Source organism: Haemorhous mexicanus, chromosome 4 (genome assembly GCF_027477595.1).
Source record: "Haemorhous mexicanus isolate bHaeMex1 chromosome 4, bHaeMex1.pri, whole genome shotgun sequence".
Lineage (NCBI taxonomy): Eukaryota > Metazoa > Chordata > Aves > Passeriformes > Fringillidae > Haemorhous > Haemorhous mexicanus.
Window position 1 is genome coordinate 502,310 of NC_082344.1, and position 13,631 is coordinate 515,940.

The 13,631-nt window shown below is 49.4% G+C and overlaps 1 protein-coding gene and 2 long non-coding RNA genes across 8 annotated transcripts in view; 1 reads left to right on the forward strand and 2 right to left on the reverse strand.

Annotated features, from left to right (window-relative positions):
- LOC132325947 (uncharacterized) overlaps positions 1–5,958 on the reverse strand; it is a 33,113-nt gene extending 27,155 nt beyond the window's left edge. For all 4 annotated transcript variants that reach the window (XR_009486090.1, XR_009486089.1, XR_009486092.1 and 1 more), the window contains exon 1: positions 5,787–5,958. This is a non-coding gene — a long non-coding RNA (uncharacterized LOC132325947). The remainder of the gene's footprint in view (positions 1–5,786) is intronic.
- Positions 1–13,631, forward strand: part of ANTXR2 (ANTXR cell adhesion molecule 2) — a 77,081-nt gene that overhangs the window by 29,014 nt on the left and 34,436 nt on the right. Inside the window, exons 11-12 of the mRNA XM_059843475.1 lie at positions 10,959–11,037; positions 13,257–13,352. Of these exons, the coding sequence (XP_059699458.1) occupies positions 10,959–11,037; positions 13,257–13,352 (175 nt within the window). The remainder of the gene's footprint in view (positions 1–10,958; positions 11,038–13,256; positions 13,353–13,631) is intronic.
- LOC132325946 (uncharacterized) overlaps positions 10,691–13,631 on the reverse strand; it is a 227,107-nt gene continuing 224,166 nt past the window's right edge. For all 3 annotated transcript variants that reach the window (XR_009486088.1, XR_009486087.1, XR_009486086.1), the window contains one exon: positions 10,691–11,795. This is a non-coding gene — a long non-coding RNA (uncharacterized LOC132325946). The remainder of the gene's footprint in view (positions 11,796–13,631) is intronic.

The window sequence follows — 13,631 nt, forward strand, 5'->3', positions numbered from 1 at the left end:
AGAGAGCTGCCACCCTGGAACTGCAGTGTGGATAATGCACCTCAGCACAAGAGAATGGGAGTTCTGCAGGGTCACAGGAAAACACCTTTTCCCACGTTACCATGTGAAACACAGTTCCCTGACATACTATTGAAGGAGTTGGAGCTCTGCCCCAGAGCTGAGCAGTTTAATGTGCAGAAGACTGACAGCTATGAAAGATATGTACGTACTTGAACTCCTGACTTCCCATTGGCACAGCCTAGACTAGTGCTGGATATCTCCCAGTAATTCCTCATGTAGTGGAGCTAATATTAGTCACTAATGTAGCAACAACCGCTCTGTTCTTTTCTAGTGCTCTTTTGGGTGGATTTAAGAGAACACAAGCAGTCTGAGTTTGCCCGCTGTGTGGCTTTTAAACCTGCGGCTTAGTTTCTGGGTGAACAGTCAAGACACATGTAAAAGGTTTCATTGTATCTTTTCCTAACTGAAGTCACTTCTTCTTGCCTGCTGAATTAGCAGTTTTCACATGCAGAGCAATACTAAGCTGTGTAAAATAGATAAAATGCAATTCAGGATGTTAGGTGGGTGAGCCCCTACTCTCCTGGAATTCAGCCATGGTGTGTTTCTGCTTCCTTCCCAGCTGTTGGCTGCATTGAGTCTGGAGCTTCCCAAGTGCCAGCTGTAAATTAAACCAAGCATTTTTTTCAGTCTGCTTTTCCACAGTACCCTGTAGCAGATGGATGCATCATCCTTAGGTTGGGTGACAACATGACTGTGCTGCCTGTGCCATTTAAAATCCCTTCTTGTCATGCTGCTTCTAAAGTGCAAAATTCCATAGTCTGCTTACAAACCCAGCCCACTTAGCAGGCTCCTGATCAGCTAACAGCTGACAACTATTCACGATTTTCACACAAGCACCCCATGCCTTATAAAACACGTTATGAATTTGAAATCAAGCAGAAAGGGAAAGTACACATACACCTGACAGGAAGGTGAGGAGGCTAACCCAGGTTGAATTGCTTTGAGAGATCACCTGTGCACTGTGATGGCAGGTGTAACAACACAGTCAAGCTGGTTAGTAAACAGGACTCTGATTCTACTGCACTGCCCATCTAAAAGTCACATTTTGAAGGTCTCAGAATATCTGAGAAGAATCAGTTCCCCTTTCTATCAGAGACTTGGATTTGTTGTCCTGCCACAGCTTGAGAGAATCAAACTAAGCCAGAGGTGGCTGTGACCTCTCCCTTACTGTACATCTTTCTGTTGTCATTGTGCCTCGAAGGCAATCAGAGCCCTTGACTCTTTAAAGAGACTGCTAGTGATCACTAGCCCTGAACACTAGTACAGGAAAAACAGTGCTATTTTACAAGTCTGCATTCCCTGCTAGTTTCATTTCTGCTCTCTCACTGCCCTAAGCTCTGGGAGTTTGCATTCAGAACAATCTGTCCATAGGCTTGGCTTCACCTCCTGCTGGCTTTTGCTCTGGTGAGCCATTGGTGAAACCCCCTGTGCCTTGCAGGGAAATGCCAGTGGGAAAGCCCACATTTCTTGCACTGCCTCAACACTTACAAGTTTGCTTTTATTAGGTGAGTGGGTGACAATAACTACAGTTCAAACTAGCACAACCAAACACTGCTTTACTGAAATGCTTCTACTGAATACTTATGTGACTACTACTTATCTCAGTCTATTTGAACTCTCATTTCTCACTGGAATACCACAACAAGATTTTGGTTCTGATGGTGCCTACTGCAAACATCCAATCTTGTGCAGACTCTCCTCTAGGCCAGGCAGTGGATTATTCAAACTGAACCAACAGACTGAGGAATTGTCATTGTCCTTAAAATAGTTCAGGGAACTACAGAAGGTTGTTTTTTTATGCAGCTGCAGTGCTGGCCAGCTTCCATCTTTGTGCATCCTGCACTTGAGCTCAGGTTTTGCTAGGATAGAAGAACGCAGTGGCCTTCTCCTTGGGCTCAGAAGCCTAAGGAATAACAGAGCCAAAACAGAAAAATCCCAGCCTAAACCTGAGTGTAAGTGAAACTTTTCTCACAGGTACCCCGACTTGATGATCAGCTTGCATGCCAAGGTAGAACAGTCCACACTGCTTCTATTAGTGACCTTATTTGCCCTCTATTCAAACCATGCTGTCTTCAGCTTCCATTTATCCCTTCCTACATCCTGTCCAACACAAACAGCTGGTGGCACTTAAAGAACAAAGATTCAATAGGAGTTATTTGCTGGGTGGTAGGAAGGAAAATGACTACTGTATTGCCAAATTGTTGGTTACCTGCAGTTTGCAAGGAGCTGATGGAGTCTGGGGCACCTCACTTGGCACAAAGCACACAGCAATGCAGGAGGTAATCTGTTACCCATCATGGGCCTCACATTCAGCTCTAGGGGCTCTAGGATTTCTAGGTGCAGCATGTTTCCTTGAATCTTGCTTCCCATTTTCTAAGTGCCATTTTTATTAATACCAGCACCAGATGTAAGGGGAAGAGCATGGACACATGAAAGCAAACACACACAGAGAAGATGAACGGATTGTGGTCTCCGTCCTTCAGATGACCTCACTGGGTTTCTAGACAGCTGTCCCTTTGGAGAGCAGCTGGAAGGTGCTGTATGGAGGGGTTGTCATGGCAGGCTCCTAACCAGGGATCCCGACTGTTCCCGGTACCCAAAGATAGATCCCCTTCTGCCCTGACTCCATTCACTGCTGCCTGTGACCTGGGAGCCAGGAACTGACCAACAGCTTTTGTGTCTCACATCCTGGGGAACTAGAGCCCGTTCCCTTGGGACTGTGGTGGTCCCAAATTCATTGTGCAGGCAGGATGCCAAGCAAGCACTTGCATCCCCAGGCACATACCCAGTACATGCAGCAGCAGGGAAGCCAATCTTTGCAAATTTGACTTAACTATACCACAGAATAAATTTTTTCACTGTTGCTTCCCTTTTCTTCCCCATCAGCTGCAGCCTCTTAAGTCTCACTGCTTTCTCCCCTGTGCCACTGTGCTGGCAGCATGGACAGGTGCTCAGCTAAGGCCTTACCTGTGGCCTCCAGCATTCATTAAGACCCCAGGGATCCCTTTCACACATTTATTTCTTGCTACAGCTCCTTTATGGAATTGGTAGTTTTCCCCTCCTGTTTCCTGTGCTTGATAAAGGCACTCAAGAAGTAAAAGCAGTGTTGAAGAAGCGATGCTTTGTAAGGTGACTGATGGTGAATATGTTTGCCTAATTAACTTGTGGCTAATAATTCTAAGCCATTAAGTAGCTAGTTAGTACATGCTCCGAATAAACACATCTGGTGCTGCCCTGAGTGGAGGCTGTGGCTGTGTGTGGGTGACAGATGTGCTGTTTCCCCAGCGCTCCCTTTTCCATGCCGAGCAGCACGGCAGCGCCGCAGCCAGGCAGCCTCGCGGCAGCTGCGCGCTCCCCGAGTGGCTCCAGGGAATTGTGCCTCCTCTCCTCAGCTGCCCAGCCACAGCAGCCTTCTCCGGTGCCTCAGAGCTGGCGTGCAGCTCCAAGGAACACCCTTCTCAATAGCTTAGAGACTCCTGCCTTCTGGGCTGAAAGGCAGCAGGAAAAGGGGATAAAGCGTCAGCCCACCCAAGGAGCAGAGAGTTTAGGATTCCCTAGCCCTGCAGACTGATCTCTTGCTAAATGGCAGGCACTGGGAATGATCACGCCTTGCTGGGTCACTGCCTGGAACAGCCTTCCAGGGAGGGAGGAGTCCTTCTGTGGAGGACAAAAGCCTACTCCTTTCTATGGACAGTTACTTCCTAGGTTGGCAGAGCTCATAACTCTCATCAATCTCAGAAGTGAGAACAGCTAGGATCAGTTCCATGCAGCAGAGACCCTTTCTTCCACCGAGGCTGTTGCCTGGTTTTTCAGGTCTTGGCTTTTTGTGGTGGGGCTGTTTAAAGTTGGGTGCTTTCCAGACAGAGGAAGGAGTTATGGCAATGAAGTAAACAAACAGCAGGATATTTTGCAAGAGGCTAATTTGCCAGAAATTACATCTTCAAAGTGAGACTTAAGTTCTAAGTTAGCAAGAGGCAAGTTAAGGTTTATTCCTAGTTCTGAGGGCACACGAACCCTGATCACACTATAACTGCCCCATAGCGTCCCACACAAGCTGTCATTAGAGCTAGAGCTGCAGGCCCAGCCCATGACCTCTGTTTTGTCAGACACCAACAATAGCACAGCTGCCCCTGCCTGCCTGGGATCTCAGACCTGCCATTTGGCACGAGGAACAGAGCAAATTGGATAAATACACATAAACACATTGGGAAGGGAGGGAAAACAGAACAGAATGAACCAGAGCAGCAACCCACAACTTGTTTGATAGGGATGATTTAAGTAGGCATATGGTATAGTTAAATGTGCTTTCAAAAACATTGGCCTGATTCTTCAAGCAAACACAAAATAAATATCTGAATAGCATGCGAGCCGATCCAGCACCATTAGTGCTCTCGGAGGACACACTTGACTGCTGGGGCTGACACACTGACATTCCCACACCAAGTGTCAGTGCCTCATGTTAGCATGGCACAGTGGTGCCTCCCTCTAACAGTGCAAGCCTCTAAAGCAAGCAAGCCACGAGCTCGTAATGACACCTGACCTAGCAGCCAGCGTCATACCTCACTGGCCCAGTGCAGGCAGAACAGCCCAGCCACAGCTCAGCCTCTCACAGCTGGATTCATCCAGCAGTCCCACTGCCCTGACACACATCTAACTCTGGAACACGCTGGGTGCTCACCTGACACCTCTCTGCAATGCCAGGTTACTTGGTACCTCAGGCACACCTGCAGGTTACCCCTCACCTTTTCTCACTATGTTCTACCAGATGGACAAACAGACAACAGCAGTAACCTGAGAGACAGTCTGTCTTATCACAAAGTCCAAACTCACATTTAAAAGATGCCCCTGACAAAACCCCAGGCGTTCTCCCACAGAAGCCACCCACAAACACTGAAATACACAAATCCCTGTGATTTCCAGTGCACACAGGTACACACACATGTCATCACCTGCTTAGTCAGACAAGCCCAGAACTTGGTCAGGGTCATGGAATTGTGCAAAACATCCCTTTGCCTGTCTGAACGAGTGCTGAGAAAGGTCCGTGGAACTTAGGTCAGTTTTCTGACAACGTTGAAATGAGAGGCTGAAAACCAGAGGGAGGAGAGCTGTTGCTTACTATGGCTACCTTTACTACTGTTATTTTTGTTTTGTCACTTCTTCTGCTGAGAAAGGTAAAAATTTAGAAAAGCTGTTGTCAGCAAAGGCAGACAGAGTGTTTGCAAGCTGCAGCTCAGTCTCACATGTCTTGCAGGGTCACTCAAGAAAGGATTAATATTCTGTGGCTGTGTTCAGCATTTCTGCTCTCTCTCTAACTAACAAGTGACATTGAGCTCTTTCTGTAGTGCTGTTCACTAAGTAGCCTTAGCACAGCCTTTGTGGCAGTGCAGACAGGGGTGTCATTTGGCCACAGAGCTGAATTACTCACTAACCTAAGGGGCAGTGCTTGTGCTGAGTGCTGAGCCACTCGAGAGCTTGGCAGCTGGTGTCAGCATGCAAGTGTGGGTTAAAGGACCAATTTTCCAATCCTCATCCTCAGTCTGAAACCTACACGGTGTCTACACAGCACTTGGAAAAAAAAAAAATTGTTCAGAGACAAGGGAACCAATTAAAAGGAGACTTTGATAAGATTGGCAAGTTAAGAGGCAGCTTGTTGACTAAAATATTTCCCATTCCACGTAACAGTGGTCACTAGTGTGAGAAGGGAAAAGCACAAAGAGCCCAGTTACCTCTTGGAAGCCAGCTGTCCTTTGAGAGGCACTGAATGGAGGAGAGCAGGCAGCCCGCTGCTGGTGCAGGAGTCCACAGCCCCCAGGACGAACTCTGGGATCTCTCAGCTACTCAGTCCTCTTCCAGCCTTGCCAGCAGCTCTCTGACGTGGAGCTGCAGCCATTCCCAGCACCAACCAAGAAGGAAGCCACTGTGCTTCTCCCTTTTGACTTCCTGCTGCTCAGCAATTGGTAGGATGCCAGCTCCAGGACAGGCTATTTTCACCTGTTCACTGTTGTTTTCACCGTTGTAGAGCCCCTGTGCTCAGGTGAAGGCAATACCCCCCAAATTGCTGGTGTGCCCCTGGCCAATCCTGACCTGGGCAGGATATTGGCATTACCCTTCATTGCAAACAGCTGGGCTTCCCTGCAGCCCTGGGCAGGCAGCAGGGGGGTCAGAACTGCTCCCACCTGCACCAATTCTTCCTGTTGCAAACTCACTGAGGTCAAGTGTTTAATGTAGGCATTGTCTTGTATTTCACTACACAACATTTTGTTCCCACAAAAATAAAAGACAGTGTGGTTCCCAGTGTTTGGTGCTCCCATGGGACATAGTTCTCATGTGTCTGGTTCTCACGTGGGACAATCTCCCCCCTCCAGAATAGCCAGAGAAATCAGCTCAGGTGGAGGGGAAGCTGGAAATAGGGCTGGAGTAGGCTTAATGTCTGTCATAAATGTTAACTCCTGCAAATATTTTAGAAATACATTTAGTCTGACACAATTAGGGTATAATGGGACCTATTCACAGATGGAAACATCCTCAATGAATTGTACAGGCTAACAGGCCCCTCAGCCATATGGAAGTGGTGTTAAGATCAGTAGTAATTTCTGGTGCAGTCCTTCATGTCCCTCCTAGGGCACGCAGTGTTCCCAGAGCATTAGTGAGGACTGCGTGAGCAGAACTAAGTGCTGCACATCATGCAGTGGCCATAGGATCCCGAGCTGAATTAATGGTCTACTTTAACAGAATAATGACGTTTCATACCCTGCTACTGCAGGTTCCCATGATTCTGCAAGATCAGGGCTAGTTCCTCGCTGGCCTCCAGTTCTCTCACATTCCCTAGGAGTTCCCACCAGTTAAAGTTTGTGTCTTGTTCAGTGGAAAGTCAAGCCCAGACACGGACATGTGGTTGGAAAAGCTAGAGGGTTCTAAGGTAACAGGAGGGAGTCCTAAAGAGCCATCTTCTGAATTTATATCAGTGCTAAGCTACACCAAGAAGGGCAGGGGGATGAGTTTGTACTAATTTTTTACCAGAGTCCCCAGACACCATAATGAATTCCAGGATGAGCGGGTCTCACTATCCTCAGGAAAATACTCAGTGCTCCTTTCTATGCCTGTGTGGCTGATGGGAGGAAAACACCTCTGACCCCTTCTCCTAACTGTGTGCCATGTCCTGCCCCCAGCACAGCTCCCACTGAGTGAATGGTGCCGGTGCTCCCCGGGCGCAGCTGGCCTGTGGCGTGGTGGCACTGCACCAAACAGGACAGGCAGGGCTGGAACCCTGCTCCAGGAGAGCTGTCCCTGTCCTTGTGCAGCTGGTGCTGCTGTCTGCGACGAGCAACACACCCAGAAGCCCGGGCTGGAAATCCCTTCCTGTGTGTGTTGCCTCCTCCTGGGGCAGGGATGAGTCCCTGGATGCAGAGTCATCTTTGTGGTCCAGGAGTGTTTGTTAGCAGAGCCCAGGGAATCACTGGGTCAAGGAGAATGGAGGGGTAAATGTTAATTGCACCCCAGCAAGCAGTCCCCAAAGACATCAGAGTGAGGTTGGTCAAATGGAGCCCGTATTATAAAGCGATCCATTATTTCATGAAGGTGGAGTTGGAAGGGAAAGTGCCCTTTAAGTACACAGACCTATTTTTTGCCTTCCTCCTATGTACAGCATTTTTGCTATTTTAGTGCAGGCATTTGAGTCTGAAGTACCTTTGTCACCGTAATTTTAGTAACTTTTTGAGCAGTTGCCAGTTTAATTTTCAGTGCGTGAAAATTGGAGGTAAATTATTTATTACTTACAGCAAATGTCTTTCACAATTGTATTTAATTTTTTCATCTTTTTTAATGGGTCATAAAATGGCAGTCTTTTTAGTAGCTTCCCATAAAGTAAGGAGCAAATGAATACTTTGCAAATAGGTTACCGTGGATGGAAATGTCAGCTGTATTTCACAGGGAATGGGAGGCTTTAGATCAGAGTTGCAGGGACATATGGCGCTGGGCCACATCCCTCTGCTGTCACAATAAACCAGCAGTGGGCATGAGGGAAGGAATTGCAACTGTTCGGTCTCTCAAGTTACATTTTGGGGTAAATTGTGTATTAGGATGGGCAGTGGGCCAGGACCGAGGCAGCTTCAAGTTGCGAGAGTCTTGTGGTTACCTTTGGTCAGAAATCAGAACATTTTTAAAAAGCTCTTTGCAGACTTCGGTTTTCCAGGATTGGTTCCCATCCAAAAAGTGATATTGCACAGACAGAGGATAGGAAAATCCCTTCCACGTGGAGGAAGGGCCATGAGCTGTAAATGGAAGGCAGTTTTTCCTAGTGCAATGAGGCAGGTTTGAAGCACAGACTGCCAGGAAGGTGCTCACGTTAGGGCTGAGGCAGAGGCAGAGCAGTAGGGTTTGTGCTGCACAGCACTGTCACTACTCGTGCTCCTTTGCCAGCCCTCTGCTTCCACCTCGCTCAGGTGTGGTGTTGGGAGGGAGCAGAGGATGGGAATGAGCACCCTGACTCAAGGCCCTGGAAAGCCACTGTCTGTGGGCACTGCTGGGCTTGTGAGGAGGTGTGAGCAGGGCTCCACTGCCTTTCCCTGGAGCCTGGCCTGCGGGATGGTCCCGGGGGGCTGTGGCAACAACACTGCCTGACCGTAGAGGGGGTTTATTTGAGGGGCCCTGAGGACATATCCCACTCTGTGTCAGCTTTCCAGAGCTCAGCCCTCAGCTGGGATCCGTGCTGAGACAAAACTAGTACAACTAGTACAGCCTCACCCTTCTCTGGTGAACCAGGGCTGTGCCCAGGGGCTGTGTCCCTGGCTGCAGGGACAGGAATGTTCTCTTGACTGGGCTGTTCTGGGCTCCACTGGAGGGACTCGGCCCTCACACAACAGTGACAGTCACCAGTGGGAAATGCAGAGGCCAAGAAATGGGATGGCTGCTGCTTGTCATTTTCATCTCAGAATATTTTCCGTTTCAGCAGAATGCCGTGGTGGGTTCCTGATATATACTAGGATGTGTTTGTGTAAGTGTCTGTCTCTGAGCCATGTGTGAAGGAGCAGCAGAAACAGGACACCTCTTCCCGGGACTCCCAGTTTAAGGGGCAGCCTTTGTATGAATCACAAGTACCCACAGCCCAGCAAACAGGTGGCTGCTCAAGAAATGAAAGGACGTACTGAGTATCCCCAACAGCCATGACAGTCTCAGGAAAGGAGTGCTTTAGTGTGTTGACAGGTTCATCCTTTTGAAGATGAGGTAATTATCTGTGTGAGTTCACTCTGTGGCTTCCAGAACGGAGCAGCTATGATCAGCTCCAGTGACATCTCCAGTGGCTCATCCCTGCAGCGGTGTATCAGGGTGGGAGTGGGTAGGGCAGGGCTGCCCTCCCGCCGCATATCCGTGCTGGAGCTGATTGCTCAGTGAGCCTGCTCCCTGGGATCTGTCAGCGTGCTGACAGCAGGAGTGGGGCTGCAGAGCTGCGGGCACGGCGTGGGCTGGGAAATGCAGTCCCGGCTGGTACCTAGTACAGCTAGGAACGGCTACTGTGTTGCTAACAGTGAGGTGTACAACGGGCTCCAGCCCGCTGGGAAATCTTTGCTGTTTTACAGAATGTTTCATACAACCCAGTGAGCTCAGGAACATGCCAAGGTCCCCAGGATGCCAGGGAATGATCCTTTGCTTTAGTGTGGCTTACACGTTTTATCCAGGTGTGTTTCGTGTCCCTGTTTTGCTCCATCTGCTAGCAAAGACTATCTACCAAAAGAGCCTCATTCCTCACTAGTGGCATTCCAGTCAGGACTCAGAGGGCTGCCAGGGCACACAGGGCTGGCGGGGCAGCTGCAGGAGTGTGTGAGCAGCTCAGCCCGGGGGTCCTCCTCTCCCCCAGGGGAGGCAGGAAACCCTCCTGCCCTGCAGTTCCAGGAGTGTTTGGCCAAACCTGAGCAGAATCCTCATGCTGCAGTTTTCCCCAGCATTCCTCATTACAATGCCAAAACAAATAATTGGAATTAAAAATAATAAAAAAGCACCGCATCTTTAAAAAAGTCATCGTTGACCAGAGTTTCACTGTGGTTTGATTTATTGCTCTGCAAGGGAATCAAATAGTTTTGGGGTTTTAATTGGTTCTGATTCACTTATTCCAGTGATTTCCAATTAGAAGGAAATTAGAGTTATTCTTTCTGTTGGATCAATTATTCAGAACAGAGATCATGTAAAAATGAGTTTAGTGGAAGCAACTCACTTCATTTTTGCTAAAACTGAAGAAGAAATGAGCCAAATTAGCTAAAATAGCTTTGAACTCCATATTGACTGCAGTGTTTGTGCCAGAATAAAAACTCATGACATGTAAGAACGGTGTAAATGATTAATCATTTTAGTTCATGGATATCTACATTTTTATTTAATTACATCTATGCATAACATAAACTGTCTGAATCCTGGGAATCCAAGCCAGAGAAGCTGAGGAGTCTTATTCTGTTTAACATCCACCATGTGTTGTTTTCCTGTAGGGTTAATTTGTAAAATGTAAACCACATACTATTTGTATGCAGTGTTCGGGGCTATTTATAGCAAGTCCTGACCATTTATAATTATCCGACATCTTTAACCATAATGTCTGTGTGTGACTAAGGAGATGGTTATGGAACAGACAAAACAATGCTACTTTTGCAGCTGAACTTCAATTTATTTTATGGAAAACTTTTGGGAGTATTTCCTGCTCTGTGGAATGGGGAAGGGGTATTCTCTACTTGCACAGCTCTTTGTCAAGGAGACCAAACTTATTCCCAAATAGGAATAAGCACAGGCTTCAATTTCCCCTCAGAGGACACTCCCTGGGGAGCAGAGGCTGTAGGTACAAGGGCCTGTGGAGCAGGTATGAGCCCTCTTGGCTCTGCCATGGCTGCTCATGTTTCTTCTTTGTCTCTTGGCAGAACCCTGGAGGTTTTGGTGAGTTTGAATGAAGGCCAGTCTTTCATGTCCAGCTCGTTAACCATCACTGCTTCGGAGTGTGTAAGTGAATGACTTCTGTCACGCCTTGTAAAATCCCCACACCCCTTTCTCTTTGGACTTAGCCGTTGCAAGACCTCAGAGCACAGAGCCTCCGCTTCCACTTTGCTGTGCAAAGCCGTGTCTTTCCAAGTACTGGGAGGCTTCCCTGCCCTCAGAGACCTGTCCTGAGGGCCAGGCGTGACAGTCAGCTGGGTGCCATTCCGGCATGGCTCTTTCCTCAGTAGGACTGGAGGGAGCAGAGGGGCATAAGCTTGGCCCTTTGGCCTGTGTGTGGAGAGAGGTACAGGCCTGCAGAGGTGCTAATGCTCTGTAACTCTGGGGCCCGAGTGAGGAGTGCAGGCTCTCAGCTCTTGTTCATCCGGGGAGACAGCCTGTCCAAGCAGAGGCCAGAGTGGGAGTCTGGCAGCGTGAACATCCTGCTCAGTCTGATCACAGGTTATAGAAGAGATAAAAACTGCTTCTGGGAGAGACCACACACTTGTGCAGCGACTGTTCTAACTTGACACATATACTTTCTACTCTCACATTCTTGCTGTCCTTTAATTCCTTTTGTATTACACAGGACAGCTGGAATTTGTGGAGGGAGACATGAGCCCACGGTGTGGAGCATGTGCTGTGTATGTGGGCCTTTAAATGTGTCCTACCTCACATGTGACTGGAGCGCAGCTTTGCCATTGGGCGTGGAGCACAGAGAGAATCTCTTTTGCCCATCACCATGCATGGCTCCCAGCAGGACTTCTTTGCTCAAATATCAGTAACTGAAAAGAGAAAAAAAAATGACATATTTATTCTATTCATTTAAAAGCTCACCATTTGCGCAGCTGTAGAGATCAGAGATCCAGTGCAGCCCTGCAGTTTGAGGAGGGAAGCCTGAGCTGGGAGCCGAAGGAACACCCGGAGCCCAAATCACAGTTCTGTGTTTCAGGGCCTCTGTCAGTCGGCAGCAGGCCAGCCGTACGCCCAAGCAGGGTGGCTGAGCGCTGCGCAGCACAGCAGCTGCTGCAGCCCAGCTGCTGCACCCCTGCTGCACCTCAGCCCTTGCAGAGAAGGCAGCACACGGTGCCCCTGTAAGAGCTGCCAGGAGTGCACAGAGAGGAACAGAAAAGCCCTGGCACAAAGCAGCTCGGAGCGAGGTGCTGGGCACGGCCTTCCCACCGAGCTGCATGGCAGCTCTGCTGCTCTGTGCTCACAGCCTGTCCTGGCAGGAAGCAGAGAGCTACAGATGTGCACAGCAGCAGGAAGAGCTTCTCAGCAGCATTTTTTGTCTCTTTCTGGTTTCTGCTCTTGGCCTGTGCTGCAGCAAAGGCAGCTCCACACAAGAACTGCTGTTTCCATAGTAGCAGATGGGCAACTCAAGAAATGGGTCACTGCTAGAACTGCTCACTAATTCTGGGAGCTGAGCAGCTGACGGCTGACTGGGAGATGAGTTACAAGTTACAGCCTCCCAACAAACACACGTTACTGCAGTGAAAACAAACAAAATCACACAGCATTAGGCACCCAGGCACCACCGTACCTGTGTACCTCACTGCACCTGGGATACGGCTCTGTTCTACCCCCTTGTGTAGTGGAGCACCTCTGGGTCAGGACTGCTCACACAGCATTCCAGTCTCAGTGGTCCTCTGGGTCTCTCCTTTCCTTTTTTTCCCAGCTGAAGTCTGAATAACTTTTATTTTCCTACAGATGCTGATGTGTTTCTGTCACTGTTGTTCTAAAAGCCTAAAGCATAGGAAGTGGGTTGGAGGTATGGGAGGTGGGCTGCTCACTTCTGTAGTTCAAGTGTTGCTGGAAGCAGGAGCACTCCCTCCTTCAGTTTCAGGTTCCCACAGCATGGCTGCAGGGAGCCAGTGTGGCACAGTCCATGCAGGAGTCTGGGCGATCAGCATCAAAGCCTCACAGGTGTATGTTTGTAGAGATGCCCTAAAACCCCCCTGCATGCTCCCTGGTCCATGTGTGAGACCTGGGTCCTCACGGAGGAGAAGGGCCCCTCTGTGTTATCCACAGGCTCAGGATGAGACTTCCCCTCTTGGTGTCTGATGGCTCATTCCCTAGCCGGCAGTGGACTCTCTTTTCCTCAAGCTGGGCCTTGTTCTGATCTCAGGGCTGTCAGCTGTATGAGTTTTACATCAGAAGGAAGGCCCTGAGCTGAGCAGAACTGTTGCTGGCTAGTGGGGCGAGCGGGTGGGGCAGCACTGATGCGGTCCCTGCTGTCTCCGCAGTCCAGCGGCGTGGCAGCGCTCATTGCCGTCCTCGTGCTCTTGCTGCTGGTGGCGCTCGGCCTGCTCTGGTGGTTCTGGCCCCTCTGCTGCAAAGTGGTGAGTACAGACCCTGGGAACAGCCCCTGCACCCTGAGCCACGGGTGGGAAACACAGATCCTGCAGGAAACTGCTGAACTGATGGGGAGGCAGCTCTGGGGGGGCTTGTGACAGGCAGGAAAGGGCTGGGGAGAGCAGCTCCAGCGCTGGGGCTCCACTGGGCACGGCCTGGCCTGTCTGAGTCACACGCACAGAAACCAGCTCCAGCACAGTGCTGTTACTGGGAATGGGGTGGCCTTAATGGTGTGCAGATGTTACCCTCAAATCAAGGACGGGCCA